Source organism: Oncorhynchus mykiss, chromosome 6 (assembly GCF_057628025.1).
Source record: "Oncorhynchus mykiss isolate SJ-2025 chromosome 6, ASM5762802v1, whole genome shotgun sequence".
Classification (NCBI taxonomy): Eukaryota; Metazoa; Chordata; class Actinopteri; order Salmoniformes; family Salmonidae; genus Oncorhynchus; species Oncorhynchus mykiss.
The window spans coordinates 81867613-81885843 of record NC_143027.1 but is presented as its reverse complement, the minus strand read 5'-3'; the positions used below and the strand labels follow the sequence as shown (position 1 = coordinate 81885843).

The window sequence follows — 18231 nt, the reverse complement described above, 5'->3', positions numbered from 1 at the left end:
TCTCCCTTTCCGTCTCTATTCATCTCTCCCTTTCCGTCTCTATTCATCTCTCCCTTTCCGTCTCTATTCATCTCTCCCTTTCCGTCTCTATTCATCTCTCTCTTTCCGTCTATTCAGCTCTCCCTTCATCTCTCCCTTTCCGTCTCTATTCATCTCTCCCTTTCCGTCTCTATTCATCTCTCCCTTTCCGTCTCTATTCATCTCTCCCTTTCCGTCTCTATTCATCTCTCCCTTTCCGTCTCTATTCATCTCTCCCTTTCCGTCTCTATTCATCTCTCCCTTTCCGTCTCTATTCATCTCTCCCTTCATCTCTCCCTTTCCGTCTCTATTCATCTCTCTCTTTCCGTCTATTCAGCTCTCCCTTCATCTCTCTCTTTCCGTCTATTCAGCTCTCCCTTCATCTCTCCCTTTCCGTCTCTATTCATCTCTCCCTTTCCGTCTCTATTCATCTCTCCCTTTCCGTCTCTATTCATCTCTCCCTTTCCGTCTCTATTCATCTCTCCCTTTCCGTCTCTATTCATCTCTCCCTTTCCGTCTATATTCATCTCTCCCTTTCCGTCTATATTCATCTCTCCCTTTCCGTCTCTATTCATCTCTCCCTTTCCGTCTCTATTCATCTCTCCCTTTCCGTCTCTATTCATCTCTCCCTTTCCGTCTCTATTCATCTCTCCCTTCATCTCTCCCTTTCCGTCTCTATTCAGCTCTCCCTTCATCTCTCCCTTTCCGTCTCTATTCATCTCTCCCTTTCCGTCTCTATTCATCTCTCCCTTTCCGTCTCTATTCATCTCTCTCTTTCCGTCTATTCAGCTCTCCCTTCATCTCTCCCTTTCCGTCTCTATTCATCTCTCCCTTTCCGTCTATATTCATCTCTCTCTTTCCGTCTCTATTCATCTCTCCCTTTCCGTCTCTATTCATCTCTCCCTTTCCGTCTCTATTCATCTCTCTCTTTCCGTCTATTCAGCTCTCCCTTCATCTCTCCCTTTCCGTCTCTATTCAGCTCTCCCTTCATCTCTCCCTTTCCGTCTCTATTCATCTCTCCCTTTCCGTCTCTATTCATCTCTCCCTTTCCGTCTATATTCATCTCTCTTTCCATCTCTATTCATCTCTCCCTTTCTGTCTCTATTCATCTCTCCCTTTGTCTCTATTCATCTCTCTCTTTCCGTCTCTATTCATCTCTCCCTTTCCATCTCCATTCAACTCTCCCTTTGTCTCTATTCATCTCTCCCTTTCCGTCTCTATTCATCTCTCCCTTTCTGTCTATTCAGCTCTCCCTTCATCTCTCCCTTTGTCTCTATTCATCTCTCCCTTTCCGTCTCTATTCATCTCTCCCTTTCCGTCTATTCAGCTCTCCCTTCATCTCTCCCTTTGTCTCTATTCATCTCTCCCTTTCCGTCTCTATTCATCTCTCCCTTTGTCTATTCAGCTCTCCCTTTGTCTCTATTCATCTCTCCCTTTCCGTCTATTCAGCTCTCCCCTCATCTCTCCCTTTCCGTCTCTATTCATCTCTCCCTTTCCGTCTCTATTCATCTCTCCCTTTCCGTCTCTATTCATCTCTCTCTTTCCGTCTATTCAGCTCTCCCTTCATCTCTCCCTTTCCGTCTCTATTCATCTCTCCCTTTCCGTCTCTATTCATCTCTCCCTTTCCGTCTCTATTCATCTCTCCCTTTCCGTCTCTATTCATCTCTCCCTTTCCGTCTCTATTCATCTCTCCCTTTCCGTCTCTATTCATCTCTCTTTCCGTCTCTATTCATCTCTCCCTTTCCGTCTCTATTCATCTCTCTCTTTCCGTCTATTCAGCTCTCCCTTCATCTCTCCCTTTCCGTCTCTATTCATCTCTCCCTTTCCGTCTCTATTCATCTCTCCCTTTCCGTCTCTATTCATCTCTCCCTTTCCGTCTATATTCATCTCTCCCTTTCCGTCTATATTCATCTCTCCCTTTCCGTCTCTATTCATCTCTCCCTTTCCGTCTCTATTCATCTCTCCCTTCATCTCTCCCTTTCCGTCTCTATTCAGCTCTCCCTTCATCTCTCCCTTTCCGTCTCTATTCATCTCTCCCTTTCCGTCTCTATTCATCTCTCCCTTTCCGTCTCTATTCATCTCTCCCTTTCCGTCTATTCAGCTCTCCCTTCATCTCTCCCTTTCCGTCTCTATTCATCTCTCCCTTTCCGTCTATATTCATCTCTCTCTTTCCGTCTCTATTCATCTCTCCCTTTCCGTCTCTATTCATCTCTCCCTTTCCGTCTCTATTCATCTCTCTCTTTCCGTCTATTCAGCTCTCCCTTCATCTCTCCCTTTCCGTCTCTATTCAGCTCTCCCTTCATCTCTCCCTTTCCGTCTCTATTCATCTCTCCCTTTCCGTCTCTATTCATCTCTCCCTTTCCGTCTATATTCATCTCTCTTTCCATCTCTATTCATCTCTCCCTTTCTGTCTCTATTCATCTCTCCCTTTGTCTCTATTCATCTCTCTCTTTCCGTCTCTATTCATCTCTCCCTTTCCATCTCCATTCAACTCTCCCTTTGTCTCTATTCATCTCTCCCTTTCCGTCTCTATTCATCTCTCCCTTTCTGTCTATTCAGCTCTCCCTTCATCTCTCCCTTTGTCTCTATTCATCTCTCCCTTTCCGTCTCTATTCATCTCTCCCTTTCCGTCTATTCAGCTCTCCCTTCATCTCTCCCTTTGTCTCTATTCATCTCTCCCTTTCCGTCTCTATTCATCTCTCCCTTTGTCTATTCAGCTCTCCCTTTGTCTCTATTCATCTCTCCCTTTCCGTCTATTCAGCTCTCCCCTCATCTCTCCCTTTCCGTCTATTCAGCTCTCCCTTCATCTCTCCCTTTCCGTCTCTATTCATCTCTCCCTTTCCGTCTCTATTCATCTCTCCCTTTCCGTCTCTATTCATCTCTCCCTTTCCGTCTCTATTCATCTCTCCCTTTCCGTCTCTATTCATCTCTCCCTTTCCGTCTATTCAGCTCTCCCTTTGTCTGTATTCATCTCTCCCTTTCCGTCTCTATTCATCTCTCCCTTTCCGTCTATTCAGCTCTCCCTTCATCTCTCCCTTTGTCTCTATTCATCTCTCCCTTTCAGTCTCTATTCATCTCTCCCTTTCCGTCTATTCAGCTCTCCCTTCATCTCTCCCTCTGTCTGTATTCATCTCTCCCTTTCCGTCTCTATTCATCTCTCCCTTTCCGTCTATTCAGCTCTCCCTTCATCTCTCCCTTTCCGTCTATTCAGCTCTCCCTTCATCTCTCCCTTTCCGTCTCTATTCATTTTCCTTTCCGTCTCTATTCATCTCTCCCTTTCCGTCTCTATTCATCTCTCCCTTTCTGTCTATTCAGCTCTCCCTTTCCGTCTCTATTCATCTCTCTCTTTCCGTCTCTATTCAGCTCTCCCTTCATCTCTCCCTTTCCGTCTCTATTCATCTCTCCCTTTCCGTCTCTATTCATCTCTCCCTTTCCGTCTCTATTCATCTCTCCCTTTCCGTCTCTATTCATCTCTCCCTTTCCGTCTCTATTCATCTCTCCCTTTCCGTCTCTATTCATCTCTCCCTTCATCTCTCCCTTTCCGTCTCTATTTATCTCTCCCTTTCCGTCTCTATTCATCTCTCCCTTCATCTCTCCCTTTCCGTCTCTATTCATCTCTCCCTTTCCGTCTCTATTCATCTCTCCCTTTCCGTCTCTATTCATCTCTCCCTTTCCGTCTCTATTCATCTCTCCCTTTCCGTCTCTATTCATCTCTCCCTTTCCGTCTCTATTCATCTCTCCCTTTCCGTCTCTATTCATCTCTCCCTTTCCGTCTCTATTCATCTCTCCCTTTCCGTCTCTATTCATCTCTCCCTTTCCGTCTCTATTCATCTCTCCCTTTCCGTCTCTATTCATCTCTCTCTTTCCGTCTCTATTCATCTCTCTTTCAGTCTCTATTCATCTCTCCCTTTCCGTCTCTATTCATCTCTCCCTTTCCGTCTCTATTCATCTCTCCCTTTCCGTCTCTATTCATCTCTCCCTTTCCGTCTCTATTCATCTCTCTCTTTCCGTCTCTATTCATCTCTCTCTTTCCGTCTCTATTCATCTCTCCCTTTCCGTCTCTATTCATCTCTCTTTCCGTCTCTATTCATCTCTCCCTTTCCGTCTCTATTCATCTCTCCCTTTCCGTCTCTATTCATCTCTCCCTTTCCGTCTCTATTCATCTCTCCCTTTCCGTCTCTATTCATCTCTCCCTTTCCGTCTCTATTCATCTCTCCCTTTCCGTCTCTATTCATCTCTCCCTTCATCTCTCCCTTTCCGTCTCTATTCATCTCTCTCTTTCCGTCTCTATTCATCTCTCCCTTTCCGTCTCTATTCATCTCTCCCTTTCCGTCTCTATTCATCTCTCCCTTTCCGTCTATTCAGCTCTCCCTTCATCTCTCCCTTTCCGTCTCTATTCATCTCTCCCTTTCCGTCTCCCTTCATCTCTCCCTTTCCGTCTCTATTCATCTCTCCCTTTCCGTCTCTATTCATCTCTCCCTTCATCTCTCCCTTTCCGTCTCTATTCATCTCTCCCTTTCCGTCTCTATTCATCTCTCCCTTTCCGTCTATATTCATCTCTCCCTTTCCGTCTATATTCATCTCTCCCTTTCCGTCTCTATTCATCTCTCCCTTTCCGTCTCTATTCATCTCTCCCTTCATCTCTCCCTTTCCGTCTCTATTCAGCTCTCCCTTCATCTCTCCCTTTCCGTCTCTATTCATCTCTCCCTTTCCGTCTCTATTCATCTCTCCCTTTCCGTCTCTATTCATCTCTCCCTTTCCGTCTATTCAGCTCTCCCTTCATCTCTCCCTTTCCGTCTCTATTCATCTCTCCCTTTCCGTCTATATTCATCTCTCTCTTTCCGTCTCTATTCATCTCTCCCTTTCCGTCTCTATTCATCTCTCCCTTTCCGTCTCTATTCATCTCTCTCTTTCCGTCTATTCAGCTCTCCCTTCATCTCTCCCTTTCCGTCTCTATTCAGCTCTCCCTTCATCTCTCCCTTTCCGTCTCTATTCATCTCTCCCTTTCCGTCTCTATTCATCTCTCTTTCCATCTCTATTCATCTCTCCCTTTCTGTCTCTATTCATCTCTCCCTTTGTCTCTATTCATCTCTCTCTTTCCGTCTCTATTCATCTCTCCCTTTCCATCTCCATTCAACTCTCCCTTTGTCTCTATTCATCTCTCCCTTTCCGTCTCTATTCATCTCTCCCTTTCTGTCTATTCAGCTCTCCCTTCATCTCTCCCTTTGTCTCTATTCATCTCTCCCTTTCCGTCTCTATTCATCTCTCCCTTTCCGTCTATTCAGCTCTCCCTTCATCTCTCCCTTTGTCTCTATTCATCTCTCCCTTTCCGTCTCTATTCATCTCTCCCTTTGTCTATTCAGCTCTCCCTTTGTCTCTATTCATCTCTCCCTTTCCGTCTATTCAGCTCTCCCCTCATCTCTCCCTTTCCGTCTATTCAGCTCTCCCTTCATCTCTCCCTTTCCGTCTCTATTCATCTCTCCCTTTCCGTCTCTATTCATCTCTCCCTTTCCGTCTCTATTCATCTCTCCCTTTCCGTCTCTATTCATCTCTCCCTTTCCGTCTATTCAGCTCTCCCTTTGTCTGTATTCATCTCTCCCTTTCCGTCTCTATTCATCTCTCCCTTTCCGTCTATTCAGCTCTCCCTTCATCTCTCCCTTTGTCTCTATTCATCTCTCCCTTTCAGTCTCTATTCATCTCTCCCTTTCCGTCTATTCAGCTCTCCCTTCATCTCTCCCTCTGTCTCTATTCATCTCTCCCTTTCCGTCTCTATTCATCTCTCCCTTTCTGTCTATTCAGCTCTCCCTTTGTCTGTATTCATCTCTCCCTTTCCGTCTCTATTCATCTCTCCCTTTCCGTCTATTCAGCTCTCCCTTCATCTCTCCCTTTCCGTCTCTATTCATCTCTCCCTTTGTCTATTCAGCTCTCCCTTTGTCTCTATTCATCTCTCCCTTTCCGTCTATTCAGCTCTCCCCTCATCTCTCCCTTTCCGTCTATTCAGCTCTCCCTTCATCTCTCCCTTTCCGTCTCTATTCATCTCTCCCTTTCCGTCTCTATTCATCTCTCCCTTTCCGTCTCTATTCATCTCTCCCTTTCCGTCTCTATTCATCTCTCCCTTTCCGTCTCTATTCATCTCTCCCTTTCCGTCTATTCAGCTCTCCCTTTGTCTGTATTCATCTCTCCCTTTCCGTCTCTATTCATCTCTCCCTTTCCGTCTATTCAGCTCTCCCTTCATCTCTCCCTTTGTCTCTATTCATCTCTCCCTTTCAGTCTCTATTCATCTCTCCCTTTCTGTCTATTCAGCTCTCCCTTTGTCTGTATTCATCTCTCCCTTTCCGTCTCTATTCATCTCTCCCTTTCCGTCTATTCAGCTCTCCCTTCATCTCTCCCTTTCCGTCTATTCAGCTCTCCCTTCATCTCTCCCTTTCCGTCTCTATTCATTTTCCTTTCCGTCTCTATTCATCTCTCCCTTTCCGTCTCTATTCATCTCTCCCTTTCTGTCTATTCAGCTCTCCCTTTCCGTCTCTATTCATCTCTCTCTTTCCGTCTCTATTCAGCTCTCCCTTCATCTCTCCCTTTCCGTCTCTATTCATCTCTCCCTTTCCGTCTCTATTCATCTCTCCCTTTCCGTCTCTATTCATCTCTCCCTTTCCGTCTCTATTCATCTCTCCCTTCATCTCTCCCTTTCCGTCTCTATTCATCTCTCCCTTTCCGTCTCTATTCATCTCTCCCTTCATCTCTCCCTTTCCGTCTCTATTCATCTCTCCCTTTCCGTCTCTATTCATCTCTCCCTTCATCTCTCCCTTTCCGTCTCTATTCATCTCTCCCTTTCCGTCTCTATTCATCTCTCCCTTTCCGTCTCTATTCATCTCTCCCTTCATCTCTCCCTTTCCGTCTCTATTCATCTCTCCCTTTCCGTCTCTATTCATCTCTCTCTTTCCGTCTCTATTCATCTCTCCCTTTCCGTCTCTATTCATCTCCCTTTCCGTCTCTATTCATCTCTCCCTTTCCGTCTCTATTCATCTCTCCCTTTCCGTCTCTATTCATCTCTCCCTTTCCGTCTCTATTCATCTCTCCCTTTCCGTCTCTATTCATCTCTCCCTTCATCTCTCCCTTTCCGTCTCTATTCATCTCTCCCTTTCCGTCTCTATTCATCTCTCCCTTTCCGTCTCTATTCATCTCTCCCTTCATCTCTCCCTTTCCGTCTCTATTCATCTCTCCCTTTCCGTCTCTATTCATCTCTCTCTTTCCGTCTCTATTCATCTCTCCCTTTCCGTCTCTATTCATCTCTCCCTTTCCGTCTCTATTCATCTCTCCCTTTCCGTCTCTATTCATCTCTCCCTTTCCGTCTCTATTCATCTCTCCCTTTCCGTCTCTATTCATCTCTCCCTTTCCGTCTCTATTCATCTCTCCCTTTCCGTCTCTATTCATCTCTCCCTTTCCGTCTCTATTCATCTCTCCCTTCATCTCTCCCTTTCCGTCTCTATTCATCTCTCTCTTTCCGTCTCTATTCATCTCTCCCTTTCCGTCTCTATTCATCTCTCCCTTTCCGTCTCTATTCATCTCTCCCTTTCCGTCTATTCAGCTCTCCCTTCATCTCTCCCTTTCCGTCTCTATTCATCTCTCCCTTTCCGTCTCTATTCATCTCTCCCTTTCCGTCTCTATTCATCTCTCCCTTTCCGTCTATTCAGCTCTCCCTTCATCTCTCCCTTTCCGTCTATTCAGCTCTCCCTTCATCTCTCCCTTTCCGTCTCTATTCATTTTCCTTTCCGTCTCTATTCATCTCTCCCTTTCCGTCTCTATTCATCTCTCCCTTTCTGTCTATTCAGCTCTCCCTTTCCGTCTCTATTCATCTCTCTCTTTCCGTCTCTATTCAGCTCTCCCTTCATCTCTCCCTTTCCGTCTCTATTCATCTCTCCCTTTCCGTCTCTATTCATCTCTCCCTTTCCGTCTCTATTCATCTCTCCCTTTCCGTCTCTATTCATCTCTCCCTTCATCTCTCCCTTTCCGTCTCTATTCATCTCTCCCTTTCCGTCTCTATTCATCTCTCCCTTCATCTCTCCCTTTCCGTCTCTATTCATCTCTCCCTTTCCGTCTCTATTCATCTCTCCCTTCATCTCTCCCTTTCCGTCTCTATTCATCTCTCCCTTTCCGTCTCTATTCATCTCTCCCTTTCCGTCTCTATTCATCTCTCCCTTTCCGTCTCTATTCATCTCTCCCTTTCCGTCTCTATTCATCTCTCCCTTTCCGTCTCTATTCATCTCTCCCTTTCCGTCTCTATTCATCTCTCCCTTTCCGTCTCTATTCATCTCTCCCTTTCCGTCTCTATTCATCTCTCCCTTTCCGTCTCTATTCATCTCTCCCTTTCCGTCTCTATTCATCTCTCTCTTTCCGTCTCTATTCATCTCTCTCTTTCCGTCTCTATTCATCTCTCCCTTTCCGTCTCTATTCATCTCTCCCTTTCCGTCTCTATTCATCTCTCCCTTTCCGTCTCTATTCATCTCTCCCTTTCCGTCTCTATTCATCTCTCCCTTTCCGTCTCTATTCATCTCTCTCTTTCCGTCTCTATTCATCTCTCTCTTTCCGTCTCTATTCATCTCTCCCTTTCCGTCTCTATTCATCTCTCTTTCCGTCTCTATTCATCTCTCCCTTTCCGTCTCTATTCATCTCTCCCTTTCCGTCTCTATTCATCTCTCCCTTTCCGTCTCTATTCATCTCTCCCTTTCCGTCTCTATTCATCTCTCCCTTTCCGTCTCTATTCATCTCTCCCTTTCCGTCTCTATTCATCTCTCCCTTCATCTCTCCCTTTCCGTCTCTATTCATCTCTCTCTTTCCGTCTCTATTCATCTCTCCCTTTCCGTCTCTATTCATCTCTCCCTTTCCGTCTCTATTCATCTCTCCCTTTCCGTCTATATTCATCTCTCCCTTTCCGTCTATTCAGCTCTCCCTTCATCTCTCCCTTTCTGTCTCTATTCATCGCTCCCTTTCTGTCTCTATTCATCTCTCCCCTTGTCTGTATTCATCTCTCCCTTTCTCTCGGTCCATTCCTCACCATCCCTGTCTGTCTTTCTCTCTCCATCCATCCGTCCCAGTTAGCGGGATGGTCGACAGACTCACTGGTACTGGTTTGTCTCCAAGACCATCTTAGGGCAGCTGCCAGTATACTTAATATTCACCCTACAGAATCATGAAGATGATCATCTGAGATCACAGAAATGCATTTGATATAATATTCCCAACACAAGAACAGAGTTTGGTAGGAGGAGCTTTAGCTTTGCTGGCCCGTCATTGTGGAACATTTTACAAAATCATTTAAAAAGTGGATATTTTTTATTCTGATTGATGATTTTAAATCCCAGATTGGAGGGCTGCTGACAACATATTACATATGTTTTGAAACCTGTTATTTTAAGCTCTCTTATGCACTTGGCACTGTTTTAACTTCCATTCATTGTGTCGTCTCATATGGAACTATATGTATGCTGCTTCTCCAGGGCTCACTTGGAAAAGAGATGTCTCAATGTGTCATCTCTCGTTAAATAAAGGATGAATAAATAAAAACACAATATCCTTCTTTCCCCATCCCTCCAGAGGATAGAAACAAATCTGGAAATTAAGACCTGTGAAAACAATACGGCCTGCTAGACGATTAGAGGCTGTACAGAGGCCAGAGGAGAATCACAGAATCACACAGATATGAGGATTAGCTGCCACGAATCACACAACCGCACAGCCAAAGCGGTCAAATATTGCTCAGAGGATCGTGTGCATGGTGCAGGCTGCTTTGGCCGTCTGATGCCATTCGTTGTCAACAGTCTTTTTTAGCTATTCAACTGTACAGTTACAGCACGGCTGGGCTCATTGATTTATTCTACGCCCCAAATGGCCACCTATTCCCTACATAGGGCACTACTTTTGACCAGAGCCCTAAGGACCCTGGTCAAAAGCAGTGCACCTAGGGAATAGGGTGCCATTGAGGGCACACTGAGCTGGTGTGAGAGAGAGGAAGTGATCTTAACATACGTTAACCAAAATAGAGGCTTGTTGTTAATGGGTGGGTGGTGGTAAATAATTAAACAGACCACCTAAGCAGAGGATAAAGGTTCTCTAGAATCAGAAATACATCACACAGAGAGCACAGGAATGTCTAAATCCCATCCCCAGGAGGGCCTTTTTGTTAGTCTATCCCCAGGGGAGATCAGTGTAAGATCCCATTCCCAGGAAGGCCTTTAAGTTAGTCTATCCCTGGGGGAGGTCAGTGTAAGAGCCTATCCCCGTGGAGAACAGGCCAGGCTGGGAAGAGAGCAGGGCCATGGAAAGATGGGTGGTGTGTACAGTGCCTTCAGAAAGTATTCACACCACTTAACTTTTTCCACATTTTGTTGTGTTAGAAAGTGGGATTAAAATGGATTTAATTGTTCTTTTTTGTCAACTATCTACACAGAATACTCTTAGTCAAAGTGGAAGAAAAAAATAGAACATTAGTAAAACATTTATGAAATATAAAACAGTAATATATGTTTATTAGATAAGTCTTCAACCCCCTGAGTCAATGCATGTTAGAATCACCTCCGGCAGCAATTACAGCTGTGAGACTTTCTGGGTAAGTCTAAGAGCTTTGCAAATCTAGATTGTACAATATTTACACATTATTCTTTTTAAAATTATTCAAGCTCTGTCAAGTTGATCATTGCTAGACAGACATTTTCAAGTCTTGCCATAGATTTTCACTCAAGAACATTCACTGTCTTCATGTAGAAGTATAGATTTGTGTAGATTTGACCTTATGTTTTAGGTTACTGTCCTGCTGAAAGGGGAATTTATCGGCCAGTGTTTGTTGGAAAGCAGACTGAACCAGGTTTTCCTCTAGGATTTTGCCTATGCTTAGCTCCATTTAGTTTATTTTTATCATAAAAAAAAAACTCCCTAAACTTTGCCGATGACAAGCATAACCAAAACATGATACAGCCACCACAGTGCTTGAAAATATGAAGAGCAGGACTCTGTTGGATTTGCCCCAAACATAACACTTTTTTACTTTAGTGCCTTATTGCAAACAGGATGCATGTATTGGAATAGTTTTTATTCTGTACAGGCTTCCTTTCTTCCATTCTGTCAAATTAGGTTAGTATTGTGGAGTAACTACAATGTTGATCCATCCTCAGTTTTCTCCTATCACAACCATTAAAAACTCTAACTATTAAAAAGGGCGAAATCCCTGAGTGGTTTCCTCCTTCTCCAGCAAATGTGTGTAATTAATAACTTCACCATGTTCAAAAGGGATATTCAATGTCTTCTTTTTTAAACCCATCTACCAATAAGTACCCTTCTTTGTGAAGTATTGGAAAACCTCCCTGGTCTTTATGGTTGAATCTGTTTGAAATTCACTTCTCAGCTGAGGGACCTTACAGATAATTGTGTGTGATACTGAGATGAGGGAGTCATTCAAAAATATTATTGCACACAGAGTGAGTCCATGCAACTTACGTATCTTGTTAAGCACATTTTTACCCATGAAAGTATTTAGGCTTTCCATAACAAAGTGGGTTGAATACTTACCAATTCAAGACATTTTAGATTTTAATTAATTTGTAAAAATGTTAGACATTGTTCAACCTTCAGATTATGTGGTATTGTGTGTAGGCCAGTGACACAAAATATCATTCTAATCCAATTTAAATTAGGCTGTACAAAGGGTGTGAATACTTTCTGAAGGCACTGTAGGTGGGGGTGGAGGAGGGCGTGGGACAGGGAGAGAGCCAGAGACCCCGGTGACTGACCCCGGTCCAGCTGGGCTCCATAGGGACACATCAGTGCCTCTTGCCCAGGGCCCAAGTCTCCAGACCCAGGGTGCAGGGCCCTAGCCAAGGAACGCCTCTGCCCAGACACCGGTGGGATCATGGCTCCCTCTTGGGGAGTAGTGTACTGAGAAACCAGCTCCAAATACACAACCTGACCCCTTCTTCACTGGGGTCACACCAGACACACTGTACACCCACTATAACAGGCCATAAGAAGAGGAGGGGGAAGGGAGCGAGCGAGAGAGAGAAAGAGGGGGAGGGAGAAAGGGAGTGCGAGAGATGGAGAGACCAAAAGGAAGGAAGAGGAAAAGAGGGTATTTTGCACCAAATTGATAAATTCCTCCAGAGAGATCTAACAGGTCAGGCAGCCATATTTAGATGTGAGAGAACCACAACCTTAAAATAACAATCTGGAGTCAGAGAGAGGACAGTGCACTACATAGGGAATAGGGTGCCATTTGGGACGTAGCCAGGGACTATGTGTGTGAACGGTGCAGTTCCCCTAGCTGCATATCTGTCGTGCTTGCCTGGCCCGCGCTGCCAATCCCAAAGCATTGACCCCATTGGTCTCTAAGCCCACTGATCTGAAAGCAGGCTTTAGACAAGCCAACAGCCTGCAATGCATCTCGACGCACTGGAGTGGTTTCACAACGCTAGACAGACAAGAGCACACACACACACGTGCGTGTAGTATACATACAGACCGCCATACAATACTAATGGATACAAAACCTCCAAAGAAAAACAGACATGTACACACACACACACACACACACACACACAAACACACACTTGCTATCTACACTCTGGATCAGCACTTCATCCTCTCGTAATTGTCTGTTTGATGACAGCCGGGGACACTAAGCCTGTGTAGACAGCGGGCTCTGATCTGCTCTCTGGGGCGCGGACAGAGCTGAAAGGGTTAAGGGGATTTGTGGCCCGTCTCCAGGCAACCTGCCTAGGCGGTAATGCAGTGCAGATGTGGTCGGCGCTGTAAACACTTCCCACTCTGCTCTCTCCCCTGAGATGGACCAGCACTGGAGCATCTGTCTCCCAGACCGAATCTCAGCAACAAGACCAGAGAGTCAAGCAGAGACACATTAACAAATCAATTCAACTACAAAAACACAGTGACAGATCCAAACTGACAGCCACAAAACAGACACCACCAACACTACCAGACCCTTATTGGCACAGACCTGAAATACTACCAGATCGATATACTCCCAAGAACTACACACTCACAGACCGAATGCTGCCTTCTCATCAGTGTTGATATGTGTAAGAGCATCTGCTTAATGACCAAAATGCCAAATGTATTTTCCATTATCTAGGAAGAACAGACCAGCCCACAATCCACATCTGCTGTCGCCCACTGAAACACATTCTGACGCTAGTTGGTTTCAATACAAAATGTCCCTGTTTATAGCCTGTAGATGAGAACTTCTTAGGTCAAGGAAAACATCTAAAGAGGAAACTACTTCCCATTGGCCTTTGAAGAATGTAACATGGTATGGGCACTACTACCACCACAACACATGTAAGCACACAACCTCAGGGTCAAAAATAGAACAAGGCCTATATCAACAAACACCAAGGATCCGGTGGGCTTGAAACTCAGCCATCCAACAGACAGTCAGCAGACGCAAAGCTAACTGCTAAGTAGCTAGTTCTACTTTGTTGGGGTAAGGTGAAGTTGCCTCTAGGAGCTGGTCTTGGGTCAGTTTTGTATTTCCCTCATTAATGGTTAAGGTTAAGATTCGGGAAGATGATCCTAGATCTGTACTTACAGCACTAATGTGGAGGGCATAGGTCTGCTGGGAACCTGCTTCTCAACTGGTGGATCAGAAGCCACTTGTGGCCAATTGCTTCTGGGTCACAGCAGGTTGTTGCTCACAATACCAGTATCTACCATAGTGCATAACATGAATCAGACTAAACTATATGGTCCTTTAAAACTCCCGAGTGGAGCAGCGGTCTAAGGCAATGCATCGCAGTGCAAGAGGCGTCACTACAGTCCCTGGTTCAAATCCAGGCTGCATCAAATCCGGCAGCAATTGGGAGTCCCATAGGGCGGTGCACAATTGGCCAAGCGTCGTCCGGGCTAGGCTGTCATTGTAAATAAGACTTTGTTCTTAACGTACTTGCCTAGTTAAATAAATAAAAATCCAAGTACAGTCAACATTCTGTATTTCCTGTGTTTTGTATCATCTTGTACAACAGCTGATGAAAGTAACACTGTTAAAGTTTGTGATCAGTGTTATTTCCTGATACAGTATAGTTGCTCATTGAAAACACAATCTACACAGACCTTCACAGAGAGCGGATTCATAGCCAACCTTGGCCTTTCTCCATTTCCCTACACCCACATTAACATCTACTAAAATATGTGTATGCAACCAATAACATTTGACTTGATGGCAGGGGCTACCACTGAAAAGCACTTCAAATACAAGACAGACCCAAATTACTCCCAGATCTTCTCACCAATCTAGCTTGAGCTTCAGTGACTTTGAGGGGAAATAAATATACTGAACAAAAATATCAAATGCAACAATTAAAGATTTTACTGTGTGATCAGTCAGATTTAAAAAAATGAATTAGGCCCTAATCTATGGTTGTCACATGACTCGGCAGAGGTGCAGCCATGGGGAGCCAGGCCCAGCCAATCAGAATGAGTTTCTCCCCAGAAAAAGGCTCACTAATAGGGATGTAAACCAATTTGTGCATATGGAACATTTCTGGGATCTTTTATTTCAGCTCATGAAACATGGAACCAACACTTTACATGTTGCGTTTATATTTTTCTTCAGTGTACAAACTTATGTTATGTTTTCCTTCATCAGTTAACATTAAGTGGTGACGTGAGAATCAAGACACAGAAAGGATTAAAAAAAACACAACCCAGACTTCACACCAAGTTCAGCAGACAGTCAATGTGGTGTAAAACTCCAACAACAGCTGAAAAGATTAATTATAAAACAGTGGAGTCACAGATGAACTGGAACAGATCGCAGAGCTCGCTTCATTCACCCTTTGACCCTACCGAGAGCACCAAAAAACAGAGAGGGACGGATGTGACCTTAACACACGCGGTGCACACAGTGGTCAGAGCCAACAGAGGGGAGCATATCCCTGTAACACTGGAGTGGAGCGGGAGGCTAGGATTGGCCAGCAGGGCCATGGAGGGGTTAGTGCCAATAATGCTGAGTGAGAAAGGAAGATGGAAAGAGAGGAGGGAGAGAGAGACTGAAATAAAATGTTAAATTATGCCATTTATATTTCATGGGGCAAGATACCTTAAAGAGAGAGAGAGCGAGCAAAGGATAGAGATATGGAGAGATATCTAAAAGAAATACCTAAAAGAGGAGAGAGAAAGCAATATAGAGAGAGACCGGTAAGCTGGCCACACAACTCTGTCCTTGAGGGGTGGAAGTGTGTTAGTCAGAGAAGAATGCATGTGGTGAGTAGTTGGGTGGACACCAGGGCCTCTGGTACAGTAGAGAGAAGAATTAAGACAGGTCATAGACATCAATAAAACACAGACATTTAACACTGTGCATCAATACAAGGCATTAACAACATGTATTTTAGCAACCCCAAAAACAAGAGTCATTCAATCAATCCCTAGAATATGGTGAAACCGAGCCTTAACGTGAGGACCTCAAAGACATTCATCATTAGCCAAGTCACTTCTGCTCATATGATTTATTCTATTCTGTGTAGCTAGCATGTCACATAATGCCTAGGATCGCTTGGTTTGCTGAAAATCCATTGGGTGGCCTCTGGAAGCACTTGATTACCGGCCATCAGAATGAGGGATGTACACATAAAACACTGGTTACCAAGTCAACACGTTTAACCAGTTCAGGGCAGTAACTGAAGAGAGGGAGTGGGAAGAGTTGTGTTTGTCTGCCAAGGCTGAATGCTCTAAAACAAACACATCACTGTTCACCGTCTAAGGGTTAAATATGGTCCTATTTAATCTAATAAATTATCCCCAAGGGAGATTCTTGAAGGAAAACACTGAAGTATAACTACACTGAAATCCTGATTTAATGTCCTAACGCAGTCGGAGTCATAATCATAACCTGATTTTTTAACTAAAACATAGGCCCACCTTCTCTGGTTTTATTGTTTATGTGCGTAATTAGCGAAGCTTCAGAAATGTCTTTACATAAACAATTTGGTTAAACAGTAATAGAGGCGCTGTCAAAAAGTTTACAACTTCAACAACACTTAATCTTGTTCAACCAAACCCAATCAGATTTGATCTAGGCTATCACTATCCCACATCGGGTCATTTGTGATGGAGCCAAGAGGCAGTGTGAATCAATCCCAACCCAGAGTAAATCTGTGTGTGTCCGTATGTTTGTGTAGCACATGCCTGTGTGTATGATGCACATGGCACTCCCTCCCTGCTCTTTCTGGGAACACAAGGTCACGGCAACATCTGTTTGCTCGGTCAGGAGGTTTGTCATCACAGGCCAACATGTTTTTGTCTGTCAACAACAACATGAGGGTGTGGACCTGCCGACCTACACACCGATCTTGGGACAGATTTGGATTTCCCCCACTATTGGTTAAGGTTAGGATTGGGGAGGGGAAACCAGGTTTTATGACACTGTCCTCCAGTACAGTACAGTAAGAACAAAGATGGAGGCCATGTGTGTCCATGCTGGGCTTCAGAGGCTGCAGTTCTACGGGGGTGAGAGGAGAAGGCAGGGTGACTGGCAGCCGGCCAAGCCAACATTCAAAACACACAACTGTATAGAGCGAGAGAGAGAGGAAGAGTGCGGGAGAGGGAGGGGCTCGGCTAAGCTCTTTATTGCAGGGCTGCAATTCACTGCCTTGTAAACACTGGAGGGAGAGAAAACTGTCCAGTAATTACACTGCTGCCTTCTCTAGGTAGGTAAAACCAGGCAGGCAGTTTAACTGAAAAAACACACACGCACAAACACGCATGCACACACATGGCAGTGGTACCTAACGAGCATTAATAAGCCATGACATTATCAAATTTTGTAAACGGTGTTGATTTCCCCTTTAAGCTGGAGATACTTAAGCAAAGCACAGGAGGACCGCAAAGACTTGTGGGCCGGATTCACCCTATGACAGCAATGAGTCACAACAGCGGCAGGTAGAGCATTAGAATGACGGCATCTGACCTTTAAACCAAAAGGCTATCTGTCAGAAGCACCTCTGTAGACGCGTGGCCCACCTGGGTGTCTCACATGGCAATCTGATCCCTTCACTGAGCATCTCTGAGTAGATACAATGGCTGCATCTCAGATGGCATCCTATCCCCTATATAGTCACGAGTCCTGGACCCTGGTCAAAAGTAGTGCCATATATAGTCACGAGTCCTGGACCCTGGTCAAAAGTAGTGCCATATATAGTCACGAGTCCTGGACCCTGGTCAAAAGTAGTGCCATATATAGTCACGAGTCCTGGACCCTGGTCAAAAGTAGTGCCCTATATAGGTCACGAGCCCTGGTCAAAAGTGGTGCACTATATACAGTAGTCACAAGCCCTGGTCAAAAGTAGTGCATTATGTAGTCACGAGCCCTGGTCAAAAGTAGTGCCCTATATACAGTAGTCACAAGCCCTGGTCAAAAGTAGTGCCCTATATACAGTAGTCACAAGCCCTGGTTAAAAGTAGTGCACTATAGCCACAAGCCCTGGTCAAAAGTAGTGCCCTATATACAGTAGTCACAAGCCCTGGTCAAAAGTAGTGCACTATAGCCACAAGCTCTGGTCAAAAGTAGTGCCCTATATACAGTAGTCACAAGCCCTGGTCAAAAGTAGTGCACTATATAGCCACAAGCCCTGGTCAAAAGCAGTGCACTATATAGTCACGAGCCCTTGGCCCTGGTCAAAAGTAGTGCACTATATAGTCACGGGCCCTTGGCCCTGGTCAAAAGTAATGCCCTATATAAGGGATAGGGTGCCATTTGGGATCCAACAATGCTTAATGCAAATCTGCCTACTGCACAAGGGTATTACTGGGCCATAATCTTGATTCAGAGTAAGTTAAAGTAGCTGTCCAGTGTTCCATGTCGATCAAAAATTACAATTATGTTAAAAACAGCTTGTTTTGTTAGTTATTTTTACACAGCATTACAAATACTAGTATCTGTAAAGCCACTCACCTTCTCCAGTTGTTGTCTGGCGGAGGGGACAGGTACACTGTTCCGTACGGGGAGCTCTCCATGTGGGGCTCAGTCAAGGAAATTACAATAATGGAACACAACTCTGCCATAACAAAACATTGCATTTCTAAATAACAGTGGACTACATTTCCTAACAGTAAAACTACTTAACTATTATATTACTACATTCTAGTCTAATTCCTCATTTGATTCAAATGGAGTATGAGATTGCATATTCTACCTAGATTAAAGATTTCTCT

At 44.7% G+C, this 18231-nt stretch overlaps 1 protein-coding gene across 3 annotated transcripts in view; it reads right to left on the bottom strand.

The window, feature by feature from the left end:
- Positions 1 to 18231, bottom strand: part of LOC118964938 (CREB-regulated transcription coactivator 3) — a 92194-nt gene that overhangs the window by 35074 nt on the left and 38889 nt on the right. For all 3 annotated transcript variants that reach the window (XM_090239076.1, XM_090239075.1, XM_090239077.1), the window contains exon 4: positions 17972 to 18033. In XM_090239076.1, the coding sequence (XP_090095202.1) occupies positions 17972 to 18033 (62 nt within the window). The remainder of the gene's footprint in view (positions 1 to 17971; positions 18034 to 18231) is intronic.